At 36.8% G+C, this 27,974-nt stretch overlaps 2 protein-coding genes across 3 annotated transcripts in view; one reads left to right on the forward strand and one right to left on the reverse strand.

Annotated features, from left to right (window-relative positions):
- ZFC3H1 (zinc finger C3H1-type containing) overlaps nt 1-16,505 on the reverse strand; it is a 53,338-nt gene extending 36,833 nt beyond the window's left edge. For both annotated transcript variants that reach the window (XM_027071247.2, XM_027071246.2), the window contains exons 1-3: nt 15,900-16,505; nt 10,867-11,283; nt 2,637-2,701 (exon numbers count right to left, since the gene is read on the reverse strand). In XM_027071247.2, coding sequence (XP_026927048.1) covers nt 2,637-2,701; nt 10,867-11,283; nt 15,900-16,497 — 1,080 coding nt within the window. In that variant the 5' untranslated portion in view covers nt 16,498-16,505. The remainder of the gene's footprint in view (nt 1-2,636; nt 2,702-10,866; nt 11,284-15,899) is intronic.
- Nucleotides 16,506-17,304: 799 nt separating this feature from the next.
- Nucleotides 17,305-26,984, forward strand: THAP2 (THAP domain containing 2). The gene is made up of 3 exons (XM_015063621.3): nt 17,305-17,443; nt 23,438-23,633; nt 25,308-26,984. The coding sequence occupies exons 1-3, from the start codon at nt 17,373-17,375 to the stop codon at nt 25,695-25,697; spliced, it is 657 nt and encodes a 218-aa protein (XP_014919107.1). The 5' UTR covers nt 17,305-17,372; the 3' UTR covers nt 25,698-26,984.
- Nucleotides 26,985-27,974: the final 990 nt, after the last annotated feature.

Genomic DNA, 27,974 nt, shown 5'->3' on the forward strand with positions numbered 1-27,974 from the left:
GACAGAGACAGAATGCAAGGGGGTTAGGGGCAGAGAGAGAGGGAGACACAGAAGCAGAAGCAGGCTTCAGGCTCTGAGCTGTCAGCACAGAGCCCAATGTGGGGCTCGAACTCACAAGCTGTGAGATCATGACCTGAGCCGAAGTCAGACGCTCAACCAACTGAGCCACCCAGGCGCCCCCCTTTATGTGTATTTATAAAGCAGGGAATCAAAACAAACTATGACTCACAACAACGGTTAAGGCCCACTTACCTAATTACTTTTACTTATAGATGAATTGTAATCACCTTTTTCCTAATATCCAATTAAATTATTTAACACCTAAGAATAAAGAAACCTTTCTTTATGGATCCTTCCTACGGGCTTCAATTTACTATGAACTATTTTAAGTGCCTAACTGAATTACCATCACATATGTCAGTACTTTAGTTTATCCAAACCAGAATATAGTTACTCTTTGCATTGCTGGGAAATATATGTAACAAATGAACTGAAAAATTATCTTTTTGGGGAGACTGGGTGGCTCAGTCTGTTGAGCTTTGGACTTTGGCTCAGGTCAAAACCTCAGAGTTCATAAGTTTGAGCCCTGCGTCAGGCTCTGTGCTGACAGCTCAGAGCCTAGAGCCTGCTTCAGATTCTGTGTATCCCTCTCTCTCTGCCCCTCCCCTACTCATGATCTCTCTCTCTCTCAAAAATGAGTAGGTGTTAAAAAAATAAATAAATAAAAATTTTAAAAAACATACCAAATTCTACTGCTTTATACGGACATTCTACAGCTGTGCTATCCAGTATGGTGGCAATGAGCCCTCATGTGGCTATTTAAATTTAAATTAACTAAAATTGAGTAGGAAATTTAGTTCCTCTGCCATACTAATCACACTTCAAGTGCTTAAAAGCCACATGTGGTTAATAGCTACCATATTGGAGACTGCAGATAAAGGACATTTCCATTGCTGCAGAAAATTCTATTGGATACTGCTGATCTAGAGAATTTAAAATAAAGCTATCATCACCATTTCATTGGGACTTAAAAGTCTTTGATTACTTTTTATTCTTTTGGAATAAAAAAGTTACTGATTCTGTCACACAACTATATGCTACTTAAAGCAGCTACCTCATTAGTAAGAGCACTGAACCTCATTCAACTCCTTGCTCTGACACTTAAGTCCTACATAACTTTAGGCAAGTCACTTAATCTACCCATATGAATCTTACCTCATCTGTAAACCGGAAAATGTCAACTTAATTTAGCAGGTTATTGTGAGAACATTCAAAACATATACAAGTGTATATGTGTGTGCATACATATATATATATGTACCTGTTATATTATCAATCTTAAATTCAGGTCCACCTCTTTCCTAAAGCTCCTAGGCTCTCTGCATCATTTTGATTTACTCATAAAAACTAAGTGAAATAAGGGGTGCCTGGATGGCTCAGTCAGTTAAGCGTGTGACTTCGGCTAGGGTCATGATCTCACCGTTCGTGCATTCAAGCCCTGCACCGGGCTCTGTCCTGACAGCTCAGAGTGTGGAGCTTGCTTCAGATTCTGTGTCTCCCTCTCTCTCTGCGCCTCCCCCGTTAAACTCTGTCTCTCTCTCAAAAATAAACATTAAAAAAAAAAAAAGTGAAATCTTAAAAGAAGGAACTGAAGGTATTTCATATTTCTAATTAAATAAAGAAAAGGCTTCGGCTGGGGTGCCTGGGTGGCTCAGTCAGTTGAGTGGCTGACTTTGGCTCAGGTCATGATCTCCAGGTTCAAGAGTTTGAGCCCCACGTTGGGCTCTGTGCTGACAGCTCAGAGCCTGGAGCCTGTTTTGGAGTCTGTGTCTCCCTGTCTCTCTGTCCCTCCCTTGCTTGTGCTGTCTCTCTCACTCTTGAAAATAAAAAAAAAAAATTAAAAAAAAAAAGGCTTGGGCTATTGAAAGCTATTATGTATCAAACACAGTACCTGGTGCTTCTGTACTTTATCCTGCTGAACCTCACCACAATCCAGAAAACAGACGACATTAAATTCATTTTGTAGAAAAGAAAATAGAGGCAAGTAAAGGCTAAAGAGCTTACACAAGATCACTCAGCTAGTAAGAGGAGGGACTAGAACTGAAAAGCTGGTCAAGGTCTAACTCCAAAGATTTCCAATACAGGATAACCTCCCAAAAGTAGGAAAACACAATCTCTGGGTGAAAATTAAAAGTTTCAAAAAACTAACAAGCAAAAAGATTATCTATGGATATATATACGAAAATCGTCGGACTTTGGCTCAGGTCATGATCTCATGGCTCGGGAGTTCGAGCCTCACATTGGGTCCCGTGCTAACGGCTCAGAGCCTGGAGCCTGTGTCAATTCTGTGTCTCCATTTCTGTCTGCCCCTCCCCAACTTGTGCACACACATGCTTTCTCTGTCAAAAATAAACATTAAAAAAAATTTCAATTCAATTGAACCCAGTGCAAAGACACTTCAGGACATCTCTCCAGATTTTCTTATATTTAAGGCTTATGTCCAAATGGAGGTAATGATGAAAAAATGATTTAAAAAATGAGCAAAAAGCAAGACAGAATCTTCTTTCACAAGAAGTGAGCAAAGTGAGCAAGAATCAGTTTTACAGAGACACCCAATTCCAAAAGCAGTATCTTACCTTTTCAGATAAAATGTCAGAGGCACTAATTCTTCTTGTTAAATTTTGTTCTTTATCTTCTAATCCTTTAAAATAAAACAGCATACTCTGAATACTCAATAAATAGCTACAATCAATTTAAAATGAAATGCTGTATGATATTTAGTAGTTATTATTTTAAAAGGTCTCTCATTTCCACAATATTTGAACGAAAAGGAAAGGATGTTATTAGAATGAAAATCTGACCAAGCTTCTCATATCAGCTTTATCTCTGAAAGTTATAAGATGAAATTATTAAAAATATCAAATAAGTTAAAACTGTACTTTGATAAAAAATGACTTCTGAAATAAAAGTAATTATTCAAATAACAGAATTTACATTAAGCTGGCAGGTACCTTATGAGCACAATGCTACCTTAAAAATAAGTACAAACCATAAATTTCAAACTATAACTTTACGCAAAGTTTATAAAAGCAAGTAATGGTTTAATTCACCAAACATGTACTTAGGCACTGTCCTACCATTGTTACAGGTCTCTAACAATACAATTATTTCAATTTTGCCTCAATACTTCCAAAATGAAAATTGGTCTTGTGCAGTCACACAGTATTAGCTAGAATTCTAAACTGAGTTACAGACAATCGTCAGGATATAGGTAGTAGTTAAAATTATAGTAATTAAGAACACTCCTGGAGAATGGAACACTGAGGAAGGACATCAACAGTAAGAAATTACAAATGAAAACTAATTTTATTTTAATTAGTTTTAAAAAAGGAAAATCAGGTTATATGAAATTCCAGATGTGTATGGTATTACAAAAATCCCAAATTTTCAAGATTATCAAGAAAAACATCACTGAATATAATAGATACATCTACTCCCTATAGAATATTCTCAACATTGTAACCTGAATGGTGCTTTGAGAATATACAACAAATTATGCCAGTCCTTTGCTCAAGACTCCACAGTAGCTCACATTTCACTCAGTATAAAACACAAAATTCTTATAAGGCTCTACATGATCTAACCCAACCCATCATCCCTGACCTCTTCTTTCCCACTATTCAGCACTCCCATGCTTTTTTCTTTAGTGGCAGAGGCCTCCCTGTTATTCCCCAAATATGCCAATATCCTTCTCCCTTAACAGTAGTTATCCTGGTTCACAGATTCTCAAACTTTATTAACAGGTATTAGAATCAGCAAGAATGGGGGCGCCTGGGTGGCTCAGTCGGTTAAGTGTCCCACTTCAGCTCAGGTCATGATCTCATGGCTCATGGGTTTGAGCCCCATATCGAGCCCTGTGCTGACAGCTCAGAGCCTGGACCTTGCTTTGGATTCTGTGTCTCCCTCTCTCTGCCCTTCCCTGATCATGCTCTGTCTCTATCTCTCAAACATAAACATTAAAAAAAAATTAAAAAAAAAAAAAGAATCAACAAGAATGCTTGCCAAATATAGATTGTTAGTCCCCACTTCCAGAATTTCCAATTCAGTAGATCTAAGATAAGGCATGATCATTTGCATTTCTATCAAGTGCCCAGGTAAGGCTGATCCAATGAACAAGGTTAGAAAACCACTGCTCTATTTATTCTTTGCCTAGCTCTTCCCCAGATACCCATTTGGCTATTCCCTCACTGTCTTCAAAGGCTTCATTTAAACCTTTGTCCAAATTCAGGCCTCTCCTGATCACTCATTAACACTGCAACCTATTCCTGCTACCGCCCTCCTACTTACCCTGCTATACTTTTTCCATAACTGTTATTTACAAATCATATTTACTTTCCCCTTTCTAAAATAGAGGCCAATGAAGGCATAAATGACTGGCTACTTTGTTCACGGATATATTTCAACAAGTCTGGAATTCAAGTGCTTAATTTGAGTGAATGGAAGAATGAAATAAAAAAATGTAGGAAAATGAAAAATTAATTTTGCAATGACATCAAGTAATCCAGCCCTGACTAGTTTCAGTATTCAGGTAAGGAGCAGAAAAAACAGATTACATTGTATTAAGAGGGAATGAGAGGTATAGTGAAGAGAGTCAGCACAGGTTAGTGTTTCCAGAAGTCTGGCTGAAAAGACAGAAGTTATGGGAGAATACAGAGTGGGGAGAGAGTGATTAAGTTTGGGAAGGAAAAAAACGCAAATGTTTATAATAACCCCTTAAGAGAATGTGGTTAAAGATGAATCAAAATAAACAACAGACGTAGCGCAAGGTCCGAAAGATGGTAGAAAGTAGAGCCAGGAGTACAGGTTAAAACAAGTGACCATAAACAAAAAGAAAGTCTCCATTTCATCAGTGTGGAAACACTGAAGTGAAAATCAATATGGATATAAGTTTATAATCAGAAAGTGAAAAGTTGGAAGTTGAGTGAGAGAACCGGAAATAAGAGGCACACTCATAGACTGACAACATTATTTTTACTCAATAAAGTTGAGTAAAAGGCCTGAAAAAAATGATAAAGGTTTAGAAGAGTTGTTGAGAGAAATGGAAAAGAAGCTGATCACTAACAACTTAAAAGTTTGATGGCAGAGTCTTACTGAAGATCTGGGAGGGCTGGATGGTGGCAGCTGCAGGATGCATATGAAGAAACACTAACCAAATAATTTATTGATTCATATAAATTTTAGCTCTTTTGGTTTTCCTCCAATCCCTCCCCTTCTACACTGCTATCAGTTACTTTTCTAAAAAGATACCTGATAATATCATTTTCCTGTTTAAAAATATTCAGTGGCATACGTGATGTTTAAGAAAATCTAAATTCCTTAGCCAAGACATTCAAGGCCCTCTGCAATCTGATCTCAATCTACCCTTTTACCCCACCCAGAAATATACCATATATCCCAAACTGCGCCCGTACTAGATCAATCTCAATTATCCTTTAAAAATTCTCTGTGCTTTATCTGCTCATTTGGTTCCTTCTAACTTCCCAAGTCAAAAAAACTCATTTTTTTGAGGCACATATCAAACATTTCCATCACTATGAAAATTTTCCAAGCCCAGGGGTGGACATATCTGATCCATCCCCTGTATTACTGCAGGCTTTCATACATAACTTTTATTATACTCTCATGTATACTTTTATACATAACTCATTATTTCATACATAACTCTTACTAATAGTTACTTGTGTATTTTCTATCCCACTGAGTTACTCTTTTTGATACTGACTGCCTGGAATCATGGTGCTAAACTGAGGAGGAAAAAACACATCCCTGATAAGTGTAACCAAAATCAGTCACCACTCAGGTTTATAACCCAATCTATACTACATGGGTGGCCTTGAAAACTTCGAATATAAAGTACTCCCAGAACAAAAGTCTACTCAGGTGCCTGACAGTGGCAAAAACAAGCTCTCCCTTAGAAATCCATCTTTGTCCCAGGTCTCAAAAAATTCCCACCGAAAAAACTGAAAGAAAAATGAACACCTGTAAAAAAAAAAAAAAAAAAAGGAGGAGTGCCTGGGTGGCTTAGTTGGTTGGGTGTCTGACTTTGGCTCGGATCATGATCTCACGGTTTGTGAGTTCAGGCCCCGCATCGGGCTCTGTGCTGATGGCTCGGAGCCTGGAGCTTGCTTCAGATTCTGTGTGTCTCTCTCTGCTCCTCCCCCACTTGCTCTCTCTCTCTCAAAAATAAACAAACATTAAAAAAAATTTTTTTTTAAAAAAGAAAAAAGAAAAAAGAAAGAAAAGAAAAAGAAACTAATCACTAAACATTCAAGAAAAGAAGGCACCAAAATATGGGAACCAGAAATGAAACCCATAAAACCCTTAGATACTGGAAATTAGCAAAGGAAAAGAAAAAAACAAAACATCATGGTTTGTGAGTTCAAGTCCCACATTGGGCTCTGTGCTGACAGCTCAGAGCCTGGAGCCTGCCCCACTACGTTCTTTGTTTGCCTCAAAAATAAATAAACTTTAAAAAATTTAAAAAAAAAGAAAGATAAATTTGAAGATTCTCTTCGTCTCCCTCTGCTCCTCTACCCTATCTGCTCACTCTTTCTAATAAAATTAAAAAATAAATTTTTTCTTTAAATTTAAAAAGGAGTGCCTGGGTGGCTCAGTTCGTTGAGCATCTGACTCTCGATTTCACATCAGGTCACGATCCCAGAGTCGCGGGATCGAGCCCTGTATCAGGCTCCTTGCTGAGCATGAAGCCTGCTTAAGTTTCTCGTCCTCTCTATCTCTTTCTCAGTCTCTCAGGGCGCCTGGGTGGCTCAGTTGGTTAAGGTCTGACTCTTGATTTCAGCTCAGGTCATGATCTGTTTGGGAGTTTTAGCCCATCAGGCTCTGTGCTGTCAGCCCAGAATCTGCTTGGGATTCTGTCTCCCTCTCTCTCTGCCCCTCCCCCACTTGCTCTCTACGTCTCTCAAAATAAATAAATGTTTTTTTAAATATATTTTAAAAATCTCTCTCTCTTTCTCTCCCCAACTCGCTCTCTCTCTCTCTAAAATAAAATAAATTGTAAAAATACTATTTAGAAAAAAGAAATAAATTTGAAAAACTAAGCAGAAAAATCTAAAAAGAATGACCAAAGTAATTTGAAAAACAAAATAAAAATGAAATACTAAAATAAAAACTATAACTGAAATTTAAAATTCAATAGGTGAGCTTCAGGCAAATCAGGCACAGCTAAAGAGAGAATCCGTGAACTGAAAGATATATGAGAAGAAACTTCACAGAATGTAGCACAGATTTACAAAGAGATGAAAACTAGGAGTCAGTCAGTTGGGCATCCAACACTTGATTTCAGCTCAGGTCACAATCTCACAGTTCATGAGATTAAGCTCCATGTCAGAGCCTGCTTGGGATTCTCTTTCTGCCTCTCTGTCCATCCCCGGCTCATGCTCTCCCTCTCTCTCAAAGTAAAAAACCTTACAAACAAAGCAAAACAAAACAAAACAAAACAAAAACCAAAGAGACAGAAACTTAAAGGAAATTAGGAGAAATGGAAGATAAAGTGAGATGATTTGATATAACATACAGATATACAGAATTCCACAAAAGAAAGAGAATGGGAAAATATTTAAGCAATAATGACAATTTTTCAGAATCAATGAAAACAAAAAGCACAACAAATGCCAAGCTGGATAAATAAAAAGAAATCTGCAATCAACACATCATAGTTAAACTACAGAACATCAAAGACAAAAATGGGATTTTTAAAGCAAGCAGAGAAAAATAAACTACCTTCAAATTAGAAACTATTAAGACTGATAGTGAACTTTTCAATATCAATAATGGAAGCCAGAAAATATCTTCAATATTTTGAGAATGTAACTAGCCAATATAGAATTTCAAACCTAGACAACTATCTTTAAAAAAGGGCAAACAAAGGGGCGCCTGGGTGGCTTAGTTAAGTGTCTGACTTTTGATTTCGGCTCAGGTCATGATCTCATGGTTCATTAGTTTGAGCCTTGCATCAGGTCCTGCACTGACAGCATGGAGCTTGCTTGGGATTCTCTCTCTCCTTCTCTCTTCCCCTTCCTCTCTTGCTCTCTCTCAAAATAAATAAATAAACTTTTTAAAAGGGCAACCAGAAATAAGTTTTCCATCAAGCAGACACATTCTAAAGAAAATCCTAAAAAAATTATTTTAAGCATAAATGATTCTAGACATAGAAAAGTGAGCCGAGAAAACATTAACTATATGAGCAAAGCTAGGCATGTACCGGCCTTTGTATACCAGGACAGGATAAAGGTCTTGATTAATTTCAAACATTGATAAGAATTCATGTTACAATTCCTAGAGGAACTAATGAGACAAGAAACTTAATATCTACCTTCCAAACTAGTAAAAGAAAAAAAAAAATGTTTGGAAAAAAAAGCCCAAAAAACAAAAGAGGCAAGAAAAAAAAATCCAAATATCAGTAATCATGAAAAATGTGAATGGAATATATATATTCTAGTTAAAGAACAAAGATTGTCAGACTAAATTACAAATGAAATCCAGTTCTATACTATGTGCAAGTGACATTTGAGACATGAGGATATGGAAAGACTGAAAGAATGGAAAATGATATACAAGGCATATATACTTACCAAAAGAAAGATGGTGTGGACTGTTACCATAAGTCTTTTAGGCAGAAACATTGCTAGAGATAAAGAAGGCCACTACATAATAATGAGAATAATGAGTCAATTCCTTAGTCTCAGGGTAGTTAAAGCAAAAACTGAAAACCATAAATCCATCATCATAGTGGCTGACTTTAACCTCTCAGTAGTTAATCAAGCAGATCAAAAAATGAAGGAAGATGTGAACATAAAAAAACATATCTAACGATCCATTTATTCCTTTCAAACACACACAGAAAAGTTATAAAAATCAATCACATACAATAAAGCAAATCTCTACAAATAAATGACAGTAAATTCTCATTCTATCTTTCTCTAATATCTCATTCTCTGACAATATGACTGACTTAGAAATCAATAACAAAAAATACAGCTGAAGAACCTCCATGCTTGGAAGTTAAGAAACATACTTCCAAATAGCCTACAGATCAAAGAAAAACAAAACTTGCAAATATTTAGAATAAATGGCAAAAAATTACATATCACAAACAGCTGAAGTAGAAATTTCATAACTCAAAATGATCTTAATAGAAGAGAGGCTGAAAACCCGTAAGTTTAAAAAGCTATGGATTTCTTTCTAAGAAAATTTAAAAACAGGGGTGATACAACTTATAAACACTGTAATAGAAAAATGAGATTCTTAATAATAATTTTTTATAGAGGTACCTGGGTGGCTCAGTTGGTTTAGCATCTGACTTTGGCTCAGGTCCTGATCTCACCGTTTGTGAGTTCAAGCCCTGCGTCGTGTTCTGTGCTAACAGCTCAGAGCCTGGACCTGCTTCAGATTCTGTGTCTCCCTCTCTCTCTGCCCCTTCCTGGCTTATGCTCTTTCTCTCTCTCAAAAATAAACAAACATTAAAAAAAATTTTTTTAATATTAATAATTTTTTATAAATGTTACAACTTACAGGAAAAGGACACTTTACTGGAAAAATATGTTTTACCTAAACTGCCTTAACCAGAAATAGAAAGCATGAACAGTCAACAGTTTAAAACCTTCCCAGAAAAAATTCTACCCAGGCCCAGACACTTCTACCAACAAAGCCTACCAAATATCCCAGAAACAATTCTAATCTTAACTTATTCTTGAAAATAGGGGAAACCATTCCCCAGCTCATTTTGAGCATATCATAACCTTATACTAGAATTTGGCATGGGAAATGAAGGGAAAAAATTAGCCTATAAACCCAGATGAAAAATTCTAACCCAAATATCCCTCAAGTGGGAAATGGATAAACAAACTGTAGCACAGCCATACAATGGCACATTTAGCAATAAGAATGCACTGGTGGTACATACAATAACAAGGATGAATCTGAAATACACTATTAAATGAAAGAATCCAGAATCAAAAGGCAATATATTGAACGATTCCATTTATATGACATTCTGGAAAAGGCAAAACTATAAGGACAGAAAACCCATCAGTAGTTACCTGGTGGGCTGGGGGAAGAAGGAATTGATTGCAAAGGGACATGGGGGAATCTGTGAGAGGTGACAAAACTGTTCTAGATCTTAATTGTGGTAGCTGGCAATGGTTAGCCAACTGCCTGTATTTCTCAAAACTTAAAGAACTATACACTAAAAAGGCTAAATTTTACTGCATATAACTTATACTTTCATAAAAAAGAGAAAAAGAAAAAATTAGCAAATCCAACCCAGAAATGATATATCACGAACTGGAATTATCCCAAGAATACAAAGGTGGTTTAACAGTACAAAAATATAATCCATTACACTAATAAATTAAAGGAGAAAAATACATGTTCTTCTCAATAATGAAGAAAAAAGATACGATAAACTTCAACATCCATTCATGCTGAAAATGTCAAATAATAGGGGGAAAAAACTTTTTACTCAATAAAGGATATCTCTAAAAAACCTAACATCATGTGAAAAGTAAATGTCCAAAGCATTCCTTTAAGGTAGGGAATAAAGGTGTCCACATTATTGCTTATTTTAAAAAATATATTAGAAGTCTTGACCAGCATGTAAGGCCAAAAAAGAAAGATCAGAATGAATCTAAACCTATCATTATTGAATAATGACTGTCTATCTAGAAAGTGCAAGAAGAATTCACAGATGAGGTATCAAAACAATGTCAATGAAACACAGTATCAAAATGACTAGTTACCCCATAAAGAAAGAATCTTAGTACTAATTGAAATTTTTTATTCCATTACCTTGACTAGGTTCAGTAGTGTCAGATTTCAGGGAAAGCTGTTTTGTTCCATCTTTAACTTTTTTCAACCGGTTCTTATCCCCTGGTAAAGTCAATTTTTGCCTGAGTGGTTTTAATTCAAATGCCTGAAAAGTTTTGACCTGCGTTTTCTCCTCAGGAGCTACTTCTTTACTTGGGTCCTTTGTAATACTGACATTATCAGTGCTTGTTTGGTCCTCAAAGTTCAATGTTTTAGGATCTTCCTGCACATTCTCTTCTTTGCTACTCAAAGCTAGTTTTTCATCCTTATTGATGCACTCTAGTTCCAACTGTATTTGCTTATACTTCAAAAGTAAGTCTTCAAAAGTTTCTTCCCCACAGTTTTCACTTTTAGATGAATAATTTTGTTTTCTTGATGGAGATCTTCCAAAACTTTTGGCTGAACAGCATATTAAGGAAACCAGTTTCCAAAATTTTTCCAGTAAATTTAACAAAAACACATTAAGTTATAAATTAATTACCTCCCTTTTTATCTGTTTTTTAAAAAAGATGAATTGGTAGTTTCAAATTACTAAAGTCCATTCAACATATGTGCTAATGCCCACTTTCATTATGCGCCCATATTTCAAACTGAATAAGTAACCACATAAAATAATCCACTTACAAAATCACTAATGTCAGTTGTTACCCACAGTAACTACAGGTATTCCAACCACTTAGAGGTCTACAGCAGCCTTCCTTCTGAGGTTATCAGAAAAAGCCATAATATGCTGGATGTTAAAAATTCCTTTCTGAAAGAGGAGGAGAAACTGGTTTGTCACAGGTGTGGATAATTTACCCTTCATAAATCAGAAGGAAACATTTCTTCTTTTAGTTTCTTCTCAAGTCTCAAATTTTTAAAAAAGAGATAAAAAATGAACATTGACAGCTAATAGCTAAAACTAGTTTATAAATAGCATTTTCTTAAATACCTAGTACATAACAATCTTAGAGCTCCTCAAATATACTAATATCCAACATATGCACAACTAAGACAATGAAGGCAGTTATACTATAAAAAAAATAACAAAACCTTTCAATAGCATTCAAAATGTATTTTGTAAACTAATTTGTCCCTGAAGATAAGGATAACTACCAAATTTTTTCTTCTTCTCTAACAAGTGATACATAGAACATAACTTTTTCCTTGGAAATGGCTACAAAATTCCAATATTATTCTTATTCAAAATAATTAACATAGGTGAAAATTGCTATCCCTCACTTCTGCCTAGAAATTAACAAGATTTAAAGATAAGTACTTTATGTGATTTTAATACAATATGTCCTTTATAGATCATTTAAACTGGCTAGGATATAACATTACAGTTCCCTAAAGATGGTTCCTCTGTTTAACAATTTACAGGACAATCAGCCTCCAGATATTGTTCAATTTCCCTAATAATGAATACAAGAATGGGAATCACCACCAAGTATTGTTTTTTCACCAATAATTTTAGAAACTAAACCAGCATTACCACTTACATCTCAACATCTTAACAGTTCTACAGCAAAACTGTTTTAGTAAATCTTTGGACCTCTGATCTAACCTCTGCAGAGCCAAGTTTCTTGAAAGAATACTAGTTTCTCATTATCTTACTCTTCAAACGAAATCTAGATTCTGCTGGCTGAGTTTGTTTATCCACCGTGTTTTCAAACTTTATTTCACCTGACCTCTCTGCAGCTTTGGACACTGCAAACCACTTCTCTCTTGGCTTCCCTAACCCCACTTTCCTCCTGTTTCCCTACCTTCTTTTTTCCTTTAAGTCTTCATGACTCCTTTCTAACTCCGCAATAATGGTGCTCTTCAGTAAGCTCTATTTAAGCCTCTTTCACTTTTCCTTTTGAGCATTCTAACGCACTTCCATACATTTACACAATACAAGGGAGAAGTCTTGCCTCATGATAGATATTTGGGGTTTTATCTCCCACAAGCCACCTCCCACTCTGTTGCACTAATAATCTTTCTAGAACACAAATCTGATCAGATCTCTCCCCTTGTTTAAATCTCATTAAGAACAGAGTCCAAAATCCTTACAATGGCATATAATGCCTCATGATTTGATCTGTACTTCCTTTCCAATCTTACAATTTCCCTGTTAATCACAATCATGCACAGCTTTGTATTTAGATTTTTTGGTTCTTCAAACTGACCCCAATTCAAAATTGAAATGTCACCTCCTATGTGAAGCTAGAGCATTATTTGCCCCCCTAACCCACATTACTCTTTGTACATGAATTCACTAATTAGCTGCATTTACATCTCACTTTTCAGTAGAGCCATCTAAAGGCACAACCACAGTGATTAAAAAAAATAAAACTGAAGACATTGGAAAGATTTGTAGAGGAAAAAGATTCAATACACTGACAAAAAAAATAAAAGAAAAATGAGGAAAAGTAATTCAGTTACAACTGTAAGTAATCTCCATCAAGGCTAAATGAAATCTATTTCTAATATACGACAACTAGGATGAAACCAACATTTAAAAGATTTAATTTTAAGCTAGTTAAAATGCAATTTCTACCTCAGATCTGGTTTAAAAAAAGAACTGCTATTCAACCTTTACAACTGCAGGTGAAAATGAAATGACTTTTACTGATGAGAGACACTGGCCTAATTATGTTAGCTCTCATCAGATTAGAAAGTGTAACAGTAGTCATCCAAAGGAAACATGCTAAGACTGACTGAGCATCTGTCTATCACTAAGAAAAATTTTAAATGAATGAGAATGAAAATAAGTGCCACAATAGAATCTGGTTCATTTTACCTTTTTAAAGCTGCAATCAGCATACCTTAATCATTACAGAAAAAGAGTTAAAAAACAAAACAAAACAAAAAAAGCAAAAAACTTGTACTCATGTTACTTTACTTCCACATTAATTACACAAATGAACCACAGTATAACCCTTCTTCTTTTTTTTTTGTAAATTCTACCCCCAACATGGGGCTCAAACCTATGACGCCAACATCAAGAGTCACATGCTCTAATGACTGAGCCAGCCAGGTTTCCCATAACCCTTAATCTTTCTTAATGTAATATCTGCAAAATTAAAATGTCATTATTATAATTGCACAGTGAAATTTAGGAATAAGCCTAAGTAAAACCTTGGTATTAAGAAATTTGAATTAATAAATATTTGTATGACAAATTTTGTTTGCTCACATCATATAAAAGTAGTTGGAAACTATGTTTTCCTTCACAAATTCTTACAAAGACTATCAACCCTAGGGTGGATTAATGATACTTCATGAGGAAAACAATGAGCAGAGGATCAAAATAAGCATCCTTTTCTTAAGAGCAGCATCTGTGAAAAGAAAAACAGCAAGACAGCTCATTTCTGGTAAGTTACTACAGAAATCAGATTGGATATATTCTTGTGCTTTTTCACATCATATGCCTGTTTACTAATAAAAACATAAGCTTAGCAATGAATAAAGGTATATGTGACAGAGGCCAAATTGGTATTGAATGAATGGACAAAAAAAAGCAAAGGCAGGAGCTGGGCAAACCCCCTTCCTCACCACCTTCTCTAATACAATTAGATGAAGAAAAAACTCTGCTCCCACAGTACTTTTTACATACCTCAATACGAACTGCTTTACATTAAACTATAATTATTTACTCACGTTTGTCTCTCCAACACAAATTCCAAACTTCCTCTCTTGTATTCTTAAAAAATATACGTATATGTACTTAAACATCCTGTTTTTTAGATTCAGAATCGACAACAAATCTTTCATTAAAAAAATATCTTAGGCAGAGTTCTTTTCTTCTTCTTCTTTTTTTCTTTTTTTTTTTGAAAGAACATCCTCTTTTTAAAAGTTAAATATCTACACGATTTTCTTTGAAATGAGCCTGGGATGCTCCTAACCCAACTTCTGGTGGCAAAATTAAGTTTTTTCTGGGCACTAGCATCAGAAGTTGCTACTTCTTACCTAAACTTACATTTCTTGTCCCCTTTATATCCTAAAATCTGGGGAAAACCATCTGTTCCTAAATATTCTATAAAAATAATGTTGCGTGTCTTCCAAACAAATGTCATTGCGCATAAGTTCCAAATATAATTAATGTTATAAAATCATTACACTATAGAAATTACAACCAGTAATAACTATACTTAGTAAACTATTTTAATGCAGTTATCATGAAATAAGACCTAGTTCTACAAACTCATAAACTAGCAAACCTTCAGATGACTAATTCTCCAGTATAAACCTTAAGGAAATTTAGGACTGTTAAAGATTATGGGCTTAGAGATGACAAAAACCAGGTATTTTGCTATTTCCCTTCTCAACCTCCCCATAATCTCCACCTTCCCATTTACTCCATGGCTTCCAATATATTAAAATTAAAATGCTGTTTGTCTTCCTCTAACCTACATTTGTCAGCACTGAGTTACAAAATGTCCAAAAAGTGAACATAGAGAAGGCGTTACTAAAAGTTTACGAATTTGAAACCTCTGAATTAACAGACTTGGTAAAGCTACGGGTCTTTTCCCTGTCCCCCACTTTAAAAGGCAGCAATGTGTAAGAATCAATCAAGAATGGTAAAGCAGAATCACAAATAAAAACTGTAGAATTACGCAGAATGGAACTTTACAATTTTCAATGCCAAGGTTCAATATGGTATAAGCAACACTATTCCCCAAACTGACTCTTTTTTCCCCTCTAACAATCTAAATCAACCTCACATACAAACAAATGCTAATGAAACCTAGGCTTCTGATGTACTATTACAAATGTGATTTTAGACTTTCTTGTATTTCACTAACTTGGTGCCAACCCATACACGTTTACATTAAAAAGCAATAATACACCCAGTAAACCAATCTTAAGAAACAAGACTCTATAGTGTGACACATGGGGATCACCAAAGAGAAACTTACTTTTAGTATATTGACACTGACAAATAAGCGGTTCTGATGGTTCAAAAAAGTTACTCATCTCATAGACCTAATAACGACGCTAAAGGGAACTTTAAGTGACACACCCAGGGCGGACCGCCACGTTAAGGATACAACTCTTCCGAGGTGGAGAGGGCTCTCGCCAGCCCTGACTGCTGCTGAATCCGGATCCTGCTCCTCCTCCCAGAGGAGGTCTGCCCCCCGACTTGCCTCCTCGCTCACCCCCTCCTCGCCCCCGACTCCAGCGACTTCCACCCCGGTACGGCCTGCCTCGAAAGCGGAAACGGTCCAAGGCGATGTGGCTCCGTTCCCAAAAGGACGGTCGGGGGCTGCTTTCGGACAGCGAGCTCGAAGGCATCCGCACGGAGGGCGGGTGAGACCGGAACGGCTCTTTGGGTCGGTAGCTGCTGTGTCCCCTGAGGTGGCCCCGCTCCGACGCGTGCCGCGAGCGTGAGAAATTCCTCAACTGCTGCTGAGAAGAGGACGACGACGAGGAGGAGCCACCGCCTCCGCCAGATCCACCGCCCCGGGCCGGGTGAGGAGGCCTTCGCCGTGGATACGGTAACAGCCCGCCGCCACTGCTGCTGCTGCTGCTCCGGCTCCGTATCTGGCTGTTGTTATCGTCGTCGCTGATTTCCCCATCTTCTAGCTCCCCTTCTTCCTTGGGCGAGAGGCCACTGGAGGCCGGGGCCGGAATATCTGCGGTCGCCATCCCGGGAGCAGCGCCTTCCACACAACCTTAGCCCTCCGTCCGGGGATCCGCCCGACAATTGCCTTCCTCCTCGGTTCCCTTTTTTTCTAACGGACCCGGTCGGTGCGGCCTTACCCTACTCGGACACCTAGCGGGCTTTGCTCCCCAACTTCCCCGCACCCCAGCTCTTTCTCGCCGGACCGTCGCAATTCAGTTCCCTTCCCTAGCGCCCCCTTGCTCCTCCGCGCTCGGAGCTCTTCCGCCTCGCGAGAAAGGGGCTCTGAAGTGGCTCGCCCGTGACGTCGCTTCCTGCGGCACGCAGGAAACAAGGTTTCCAGTTCACGCGATAATAAGCCGGACAACGTGATTCTCAGTGGGACTTGTAGTCTTTCTTCTCTCTCCCTTCGGGTTTGTCCTTCCAACCCATAGCTCACACCCACCGCGGGCTCGGGATTGGGATATCTGGGTGCGTGGCGGGGTGGGCGGGCCCGTTCTTAATCTTGGCCGCAAGAGTTTCATAGTGATGGGGGGAGGGCAAGAGACACCTTTCTAACTGCTCTGAGGTCGGCTGCCAAAGAGACGCAGTAGTCCCACTGCCTTTTGGGGGCCGGGAGGGGGTGGCTTTTGTCCGCCATGTTGGTGAAGGTAGACGAAGGAGATCGGAGGTCCAGGACTGTCTGCTCTGCTGGCTGAAGTCCGCCATATTAATAAAGAGACAGAAGGTTGACACCACCACCCCCCCAAATACACACAACCCGTCTTTCCCACCCGGTTCCCACGACTCCTGTCGGTGGGCCCTTCCCCTGCCTCGCTTGCCTAGCCTTTGCGCGAAGGAAGCGTAGCAGCCAGCGCCTCAGAACAGGCTTAAGACAGCGCCGAATGAGGGGGAAAGGGAAATGCCGACCAATTGCGCCGCGGCGGGCTGTGCCACTACCTACAACAAGCACATTAACATCAGCTTCCACAGGTAACCTGGGCAGGGAGTGGGGGTGCCGGAAACGGGAGCTCCTAGATTGGGTGTCGCTTGTGTGGAAGGAACAAGAGGATTCTACTAATTCTGAAGACTTCACTACCTAGCTGGTAGCAGGGGAGCATCATTTCTTTCCGCCCTTTGTGTGTGTTTCTCAAATATGCCCAATTTTTCTGTCACTTCAGGGAAGGTTTACTCACTTTGTACAAGAAATCCAAGTTCTGTGTGGTGGCTACCCCTTAGAAAGTGAGAGGAGAATATCTTAATTTTCTATTCTTTCATGTATTAGACTGGGCCTTGACATGAATGATGCCTTAAAAGGAAGCGAAACCTTCCTGTTCAAGTCCGCAGTCACCTTAAAAGCCTGCTGTGTGCTTTCATCAAAGTTAGGAAATTGTCACGAGCTGAATTGGCATGGGAAGCATTTCGATTTCGGTCACATAACAGTTAACTGCGGAGGAGTTGAGTCATCATTGATAGCTAAAGAATTAAGCGATGTTAATGAAAGTGCAAAAGATAAGCTTTCTATTCTTAACGGAACAGTAATGAAAAGAACTTACGTTTTGCTTTTCCTCCGATTGCTGGAAGAGCGATCAAAAGTATTTAGTTCTGTCACATCAGAACTCTTGAAAACGTTTTGCACACTGCATGAGATATAATAGGTACTCTGTAAATGTTTACCTTTGTGATATGCAAGTGCCTGCCATGTGCCTGAAGAAGCATTAAAAGAAAGTTAAGTGCAAATAGTTCTGATTTTATATATCTCACAACTTAATACGATCTTAGAATGTGGAAAACTATATCCTTGACCCTTTCCCTACTTAATTATGACTAAATGCCCCTCTTATTAAAAACTGCTGCTTTAAAAAAGTCCTTGTGATGTTTCTGATTTTCAGCTATTTGATGGAAACGTAGCACTTCATTCATTCATTCATTCATTCATCAAATGTGTACAGAGTTCTCATTTGCCTGACATAGTGCTAGGGATCTAGAAAATTCTTACACCTTGAATTTAGCCTGTAGTGAGAAAGAATGACATAATTATGGGTCAGTGCCACAGTAGAGATACTCGGGGATACCTAACTAAGCCTTAGTAAGTCAAAGAACACTTCTCAGAGGATGTGAAATTTCAGATAGTACCAAAAGATGTCAGAGATTTAGTCCTGTGTGCTACGTCACAGATTTCTCATTTACCCAGTAAGTGTTTGAGAAGACGTGAAGGTTTTTAAAAGAAAGACATGGTTAGATTTGCATATTAAAAAGCCATCTGGCTGCAGTGTGGAGAATTATTTGACACTTAAAGTGCTGGTCAAGCATCATCAAGAGATGAATTTGATGAGAAAGGAGCTTATTACACAATGTTAATTTACCTACTATTTCTTTCACAGAGAAATTCTGCTATAATGTCAACTGAGCTAAGCAATATACTTCATTGCTGGCACAACCAGCAGTAAATTAGAAGAGGTGAGAGTTATAGAGAAAAAAACAGAAACTTGCAGTAAAACAAAAGAGAGTCCACCAGTAGCCTAGACTAGAGTGGTACTGACAGAGATGGAAAGAAGTGGACAGATTTAAGAAATATTCGAGTTAGGGGCGCCTGGGTGGCTCACTCGGTTAAGCGTCTGACTTCGACTCAGGTCATTATCTCACAGTTTGTGGGTTCATGCCCTGTATCAGGCTCTGTGCTGACAGCTCAGAGCCTGGAGCCTGCTTCAGATTCTGTGTCCCCCTCTCTCTGCCCCACCCCTGCTTATGCTCTGTCTCTCAAAAACGAATAAACATTAAAAAAAATAACATTAAAAAAATTTTTTTTTAATTTTTTAGTAGAAACTACCGTGTTTGGTAATTTGATGTGGAAGATGAGGGAAAGAGGAGTCAAGCAAGGCACCAATAATATTGAATGTTTAAGAGATACACAGTGATACAGTAACATGCATACTTGACCATTTTTCTTCCTATGAAATTAGCATTTTCATGTGTAACCTCAGAAATTTAGATCTTAATATTATAATAAATTACATTCCTATTTCACAAATACAATGTCTGACTAACTTCTAGGATGTTGGTAGACATCTTTATCCCCATGTACAACTTATGTTGCCTCAACTTACTGTCTCCATTTTTATCTCTTAGCCCACTGCAGTCTAAGTCTCCCCAATAATCTTCTGAACTTCTCTTGCTGAGTTGTCATTTTTGTGTTTCTTTTTTATGGCATGTGATCATTTCTTCCATGAAATCCTCTCTACTTTTGAATTATTTGACACTAATTTTGTGATTTTTGTCTTTGATCTGTTTTCTCTGCCAGCCCCTTTCTCTGCACCCTGACCTAGGTCTTACCACTATTCTCAAAATGATTTCAACTGTTCTGTGGTCTCAGTTAACACTTAATCCATGATGCCTCCCAAATCAATATCTCCAGTCCAATCTTTCTAATGAGTTCCAGACCCCATAGGACAAGTGTCTCAGTATTTGCCTGGTCTTTCTTCAGTTCCTTGGGTTCAACATATCAAAACTGTACTAATGAGCTTGCTCTTCCCCCAAACCTACACCACTTCCCTTAACCCCTTTCTCAGTAAATGAAAACACTATCCACCCAGAAGGTGGTAGGTCATCCTCCCTTGACTTATCACCATTCCCTCTTGATTGGATTATTACAACAGCCTTTTAACTGGTTCACTGCTTCTATTCATACACTCCTAACCTCTCTCTATAATCGTGGCTGTTGCTAAAGGTTTAACAACAGGACCTCCAGGGAAAGAGGATAGCCCTGATTGATAGTATTTGCCCAATTTCCATGACATAAATACTCCTACCATGACTAGTTTCAAGTTACCAATATGACATGACTGATCATAGAGTTGGGAATAAATGTGCAGTACCACACTGTTCTATAGCAATTATACCACACAGATATAACAGACATAAATAACTTCAAGAATATAGATACAGTAATTAAGAAATGATGGGTTTCAGTATTTATTACCTTTGTTCTTAATTTAATTGCAAATATACCTAATTTTTAATGACTGTGTTCAACAGCTAGTTAAGACATGTTAATAATCAGCTCTCTAAAGTAGGCCTTTAAAAAATAAAAATAAAAAAATAATAAATTAGGCCTTTAAAAGGCTTACCAGTGCCATTTTGGATAGAGTTCAAAATTACTCTTTAACCCAGAAAGCCCTCCAACATCATTTCATGTCATAACACTCTTCGCTGTCCCCAAGCTAAAATTCTTCACCATTCCCACCCTAAATTCCCTGGCTAATTCCTAACTCAAAGTGTCCTGACTAGATTAGCTTTTACCCTTTTATGACACATGACACCTGTAATTATTTTTGTATTCATAAATAGCCCCTATTTAGTATTTAATGTATACAATGCACTGGGCTAAGCACTTACTCATATTATATAATTTATTCCCTAGAAATGTACTAAGTACCATTATTACTCCAATTATAGATGATAAAACTGAGACCTAAAAAGGTTAAATAACTTGCCTAAAGTCACCCAGCTATTACATTGAAGGCACCAGGATTGGCACCTTGATTTGACTCCAGAGACTATACTCTCAGCCACTCTTATTGCATCAAGTCATTTGATTATGTACCCTCCCCATTACTATATACATAAAAACTAACCCCATTAGTTTGCTCATTCATTGGTTCATTGAGAAAGTTCATTGAATGCTTGCTTAACAGGATAAAGTAGTGAAAAACAGCTCCTAACCAGGAGAAACTTATGATCTAGGAGTGGAAATAGAAAAGTAAACAATTAGAATACAATGATATTTTGTATGATACAGGAACACCTTATTCATTCCATGAACAATTTCCTTAGGAAGATGGGATTCCTAAATTGAATCTTAAGGAAGGAAAATTGACTCGTTAAGGTTCAATTATGCTTTGGTTTCATAATTAGGGAGCTAGTTTTAAAAAGAGCAAAGGGTATCTGGCTGGCTCAGTTGGTAGAGCATGCAACACTTGATCTCAGGGTCTTGAGTTCAAGCCCCACATTGAGTGTGGAGCCTATTTAAAAAAAAAAAAAGCTTTCTACAAAAAGCTAAAGAAATTAAAAGGTTGAAAAATAATTTTGAAAGATAGCCTTCATATATCTGAAGAGTCTTAAAGCAATGATAATACAATGACAGTACTTAATTTGTTCTGTATCTTTATTGAGGCCCAAACAAGAAATGTGCTTGTAAACTAAAGCTTGACTTTTAGCTTAGGCCCCAGGAAACATTTCCAAACCACTTAATATTGGAATACAGTAGATAAATTCTCCATCAGAGGTTTCTAATGAAATAGAAAAAACTTACATACATGAAAGCGAACTGTAAAGTGACATACAAATGTTATCTTCAGATTAGGGTATTTTTGGGTGGGGGGATAGGAGATGGAAGGGTACTTACAGTAAATCGGGGTTTTCTTCTGTGCCCCTTAGTGCTGGCAATTTGAGCAAACCTAAATATCTAATCTAGCTAAAGCTATTGTTACCTAATCAAGCTTCACTTGGGAGCTTCTAACATGTGATTTTTTTTTTTAATGTTTTTATTTATTTTTGAGACAGAGCGAGACAGAGCATGAGCGGGGAAGGGGCAGAGAGAGAGGGAGACACAGAATCTGAAGCAGGCTCCAGGCTATGAGCTGTCAGCACAGAGCCCGACACGGGGCTCAAATTCACAGACTGTGAAATCGTGACCTGAGCTGAAGTCGGACGCTTAACCGACTGAGCCACCCAGGCGCCCCTAACATGTGATCTTTTAACATGATTTTAATGGTTCTTTTTAAACACTAGTCAGTTCATTATTAATACTTAAAGGATTAATCAAACTAAAGAAGAGCTCAATTCAAACTTATGTGAATGTTGATTCTTATGTTTTCAAGTCAGTCAGTACAATGGCCACTAGAATTTTGGGGCAGTCCCCTACAATTTTCTCTTCCTACCAGGTATACACTGGTACATATCAGTATATTTTATATTTAAAATAAATATGAAAGGGAAAACATTCCTGCTGGGCTTGACAGCAGCATTTTACTTTTTGGAATAATTATGCTTTCTACTACAGAGTTTTAAGAGTTCTTTTTTTTTTTTTTTTTAATATGTGTAGTTAGGGGCACCTGGGTAGCTTAGTCAGTTAAGCGTCCAACTCCTGATTTCAGCTCAGGTCATGATCTCACAGTTTTGTGAGTTTGAGCCCTGCATAGGGCTCTGCACTGACAGCACAGAGCCTACTTGGGATTCTCTTTCTCCCTCTGCCCCTCCCCCCAAATTAATAAATAAGCTTAAAAATATATGTGTGTAGTTTAACTACATGGAAGTAATATAGTAAATTTTAACTTATGTGTTCTGTTTCATAACAATTAAGCAAATATTTATTGGGCCCCTAGTGTTTGCAAGGCTCTGTGCTAAGTGTCAAAGATAAATAGATGATATAATGATCCCTGTCCTCAAGAAACTTATAACCTACTTTTAGTTCACTGGAAATTTATTAAAATGGAAAAATTCCTAAACAATGTGTTAAGTGTCACAATGAACAAACACAGAGGAAGGAATACCAGAATCTGTCTAGGCTTTCCTTGATAAAATTTAATCTGCAGATATTTTGTCTTGACCGTGTGCATCAGCAGCACATCACAGCATTGTGAATTACTCCTGCTTAAAATGGTTCTATATAACCTCGATCTAAATCAATATAGTCTTGTATTTTTACTGCCCATGTTAAGGACTGTGGGGGTGGGGGGGAGGAAGAAAGGTCTCTTAAAAATCCTGAAAAATCAAAATAAAACCACTCAAGTCAGTTTTTGAGTAATTTTTTTGCCAACTTATAAAAATTAGCATGAATTGGTTTCTGTTTCAGTGTCTGGATATTAATGTTTTATGTAAATGGAAGACACTTTAAATCAGCACCTTTTAAAATTTCTTTTAACCATTTAGGTGCAACCAGAAGTGTAATAGTTGGAATTTGAGTTGCCCTTTTTTTTTTTTTTAAAGGTTTCCTTTGGATCCTAAAAGAAGAAAAGAATGGGTTCGCCTACTTAGGCGCAAAAATTTTGTGCCAGGAAAACACACTTTTCTTTGTTCAAAGCACTTTGAAGCCTCCTGTTTTGACTTAACAGGACAAACTCGACGACTTAAAATGGATGCTGTTCCAACCATTTTTGATTTTTGTAACCATTTAAAGTCTATGGTAGGTAACATTACTTTTCTTTTACCCATTTTTACCATTTTTAGTACCCATTCTTTTTTGCTTATAAAGTGGGACCATTCAGAATACATGGAAATTCATATATAATGATCTGCCTCAGGAAAGTTGCAAAACTTCCTCTTTTGCAGTAAAGGTGCAGGCTAGAGACCAGGTCTCCCTAACTCCAATATTTTTTCCCCATTCCAAACTGTTTTTACTATATTGGGATTTTACATTATTTCCAGTTATTATCAATAATTGAACCAATGATAAAACTGAGAAATCATGAGTAATTAAACCTCCAGCATCATTCTGCTCTGATTTTAAGGTAACATTTAAAATGTGTGCAAAGAACTTTAAGAATAGCACACCCAAAGAATACAAGAGTTACACTAAAGAATATAAGTTCAGAGGAAAGCATAACAAAGATTCATAGAGCTCAGGCATTTAAGCTGGCTTGAGCTTGGAGTTTGGAACTTAAGAGAGGGTTCTTGACCTTGCACAGAACAATTACGATAACATGATGAGAACAAAAGCCAATGGGTTGAGGGTAAGTAGAAAATAATCAAATGTTAGCAAGTGATATGTAAAAGGAAAGAGAATTAAGGCACGTGATGAATGTATTAGAACAACGTTTTATATAGCTAGGCAAAATCTGATCAGAGAGGAAAATTTACTTGTCCACAAATGAATCCCTATATGTTTTAATGTTTGTTCAGTCAATAAAAAACACAAAGTTATGAGGTTATGACATACCCTCGGAACTGGAAGTGGTTTAGTATTGTGAGTATAAATCAAGACGGTGAATGGCAGGAGTGAGATCCTAAATAGTAAGTTTGCCTTGTTTTTTCTTTATGTAATTAGGCAAAGAGGAATTTAGCCAGTTACAGAAACATCAAATCTGTTAGAAAAATTATTCTGGTGGCAGAATATGAATTAAGATCAGAATAAGGCAGGCATCAATAAAGAAGTTTCTAATATCCTCAAGCCAGATGTGATGTATGGGCCTGATGTGGACAGTGGCATTAAGAGTGATGGAGAGGGAAAGATTCATGATAGAGATATTTAGGAGGTAGAAATAATGGGACTTGATGAACAATCAAATGAAAGACATAAAGGGAAAAAAGGTCCTCAGGGTCCTTGGGTTTGGGTAAAAAGTTCCTAGCTAGATTTTAAATCCTTGAATGGAAGATGTAACTGAACAATTAATAAGTAAATCTATTCAGGAGCTTGATACTTGGAAATAATTTAAAATATTACCAAATTGAAAGAATAGGATGTACCTAAAAAAGAGTTTAAATCACTATCACAGATAAAACAAATGTTTAACTACATTACATTGGCCTTAGTGAGAAAATTGCAAAAGACTTTTAGAGTTTCCATAGAATCATACTCAATAACTTGAAATAACTTGGAAGTCCATTGTCTATTTTCTAATAATATTCACATCCGTCTGAAGAGAAAACACAAAAAGAAATAAGTAAATGGGGTTAATTCAACAAGTTGAGAAACTTGAATCCATGATTATACGAGATGGGCTGTTGATGTTGCCTATCAAACTTTTAAAATCAGTTTTTAAAAGAGAGGTTTAATTACGTGTATACAAAACAGGATAAAATTCACTTATTTGTGATATTCCATCGTTTATGTTCAACCCTTTGATTTTATTTGGCTTAGAAACTCAAGTCAAGGAATCTTTTGAAGAAAAACAACACTTGTACTCCAACAGGACCATCTAATTTAAAATCAAACATTAGTAGTCAGCAAGTACTACTTGAACACAGTTATGCTTTTAGGAATCCTATGGAGGCCAAAAAGAGGATAATAAAACTGGAAAAAGAAATAGCAAGCTTAAGAAAGAAAATGAAAACTTGCTTACAAAAAGAACGCAGAGCAACACGGAGATGGATCAAAGCCACGTGCTTGGTGAAGAATCTGGAAGCAAATAACATATTACCTAAGGGTACATCAGAACACATTTTACCAACTGCCTTAAGCAGTCTTCCTTTGGAAGATTTCAAGATTCTTGAACAAGAGCAACAAGATAAAACATTATCAATTCTCTAAAACAGGCTAAGAATACCTTCATTTAAGATTAGCCTACATAAAACTTGATGCCCATCCTTCATTCTCTTCAAAGGTAAAGATATTTAAGGAAATTATGCCAAAATTGGGTATTTAATAAAGTTTTACTTGAACTAACATTATTACTGTATAATTCCTGAAGATTTGATTACAAAAAAAAATGGAAGCTTTTTATGAAAATTTTATTTGAAAAAGAATGAAAGTGCCTTACATGAGAATTATGTACTTAAAAATTTTGCTAGGGAGTTGTATGTTTGCAAGATGTTTTGTGTTTTTGTCTTTTAAGGCTACTTTTAAAGAACTATCTATGACAATGTGTTTAATTTATATTAGAAAAACAGGGGTTTTTTTTCCTGTAACAATGTTAGGATATTACATTCTAAATAGGATGCTAAGTGGGAGTTAACCAACATTAAATATGACTTTAAAACTGCTGGGTTTTGTATTAATTATTATTGGCACTGTGATCTGGAAATTTTATAGGAAAAAAAGATATACAAGGCAAGTTCTTTTATTTAAACTTTCTGTATCTGCTTACCAATAAAAGTGTGCTAATCATGTCCTCTCTCATAAAAATATTAGCTTTTAAAATAGATTGTAAAATATTTCGAAAATAATATTTTTAATATGAAGTACTCTGGAGTCATCCAAGCAAGGTTAAGACCTCAAGTACCTCAGACTAGTAAAAACTGGTAGCTGATTATGTGTTGTGAAATAATGCAGATGTTGTGATCTAGCTTTTACCTTAGTTAAACAAAAAGATAAATCTATACTATTTTTCTCATAATAAAAATATTAAATTTTGATTCCAAAATGTATGCATTAGACAACATGATACAAAGTTCCATATTAGCAATATGTTCTCTACCCCCATGTATGTTGGTACCGAAACTCTTAAGCTTTTTTTTCTCCATAACCCCACAATAGGATTTAATAACAGAAGTACTTACTATATACCTTCACAACTTATAACTTAAAATGGAATCAATTTATCGTATGTATCAGCTTGCTTTTATCTCCTTTTTTAGTGAGTCAAATAGAGCAACTGTACTGCATAAGGGAAGTGAAATGTATTTTCTGTAAAAATACTGTGTCCAGGGGCACCTAGGTGGCTCTGTGGGTTAAATGACCTACTCTTGATTTTGTCTCAGGTCATGGTCTCATGGTTCATGAGTCCAAGCCCCACATCGGAGCCTGCTTGGAATTCTGTCTGTCTCTTCCTCGTGTGCATGGTCTCTCTCTAAAATAAATAAACTTTTTAAAAAAATATATGTGTCTGATAAAGCTATGCAAATGCTATTTTACAAAACAATCTGAGAACTATTCTTATAGTTGCCTCTTGACTAATTAAAAGAGTTCACATTATTTCACCAGATAAATTGTAATTTTAATAAGAACGCTTTCCTTCAAACAACTTTGGGCAAATCACATTGTTTATTAATGTGTAATCAAGTTATTCAATCCTAGTTCAAGCTTCTGACACTACCATATGAAAGTAGCATATACCTAACCATAATTGCTATACCTTTTTCCTTTAAAGCAATGGCTATTTTGTAAAAAAAAAAAAAAAATTGGGGGAAATTTTTTTGTTGTTTTTGTTGTGATGGTTTTGTTTTTTTTTTTATTGGTGACATTTGCTTGGATCCTAGCAATAGTCTTTTTTACAGTATTAGCAACCTGTCTTTTAATAGGGAATGCCTCCCAAGCAACTGGATTTCACAAAGGCAAAAGTAAGAAAAGGCTGTTTTAGTTATATCAGGCATTTAAATATTTATGAAAATCTTTTTGTGAATATTGGAAGCCTTGTTAGTCATTTTCTCTTAAATATTGGATGTAGCTCCTTGGAATTGTCATTACATGTTTGTTTGTTTTTTTAATATGGTTCCAAATATCTCTTTGCTTACTGACCATAACCTTATGCCTCAAAATAAGTTGAGCAAATAATCATTTAAACATAACTGTGTTGGGGTGCCTGGGTGGCTCAGTTAAGTGTCCAACTTCGGCTTAGGTCATGATCTCACGGCTTATGGGTTTGAGCCCTGCGTCGGGCTCTCAAAGTGTGGAGCCTGCTTTGGATTCTGTGTGTCTCTCTCTCTGCCCCTCCCTGGCTCATGCTCTGTCTTTCTCCTAAAATAAATAAACATAATAAAAATAAAACTTTAAACATTAACTGTGTTTTCCAAGTATAACCTCTCATGTGGTTCAGCACCCTCCCCAATAAAAAACAAAATACTAATTAATGCAGGCTAGTTCCCATCT

Source organism: Acinonyx jubatus, chromosome B4 (assembly GCF_027475565.1).
Source record: "Acinonyx jubatus isolate Ajub_Pintada_27869175 chromosome B4, VMU_Ajub_asm_v1.0, whole genome shotgun sequence".
Lineage (NCBI taxonomy): Eukaryota > Metazoa > Chordata > Mammalia > Carnivora > Felidae > Acinonyx > Acinonyx jubatus.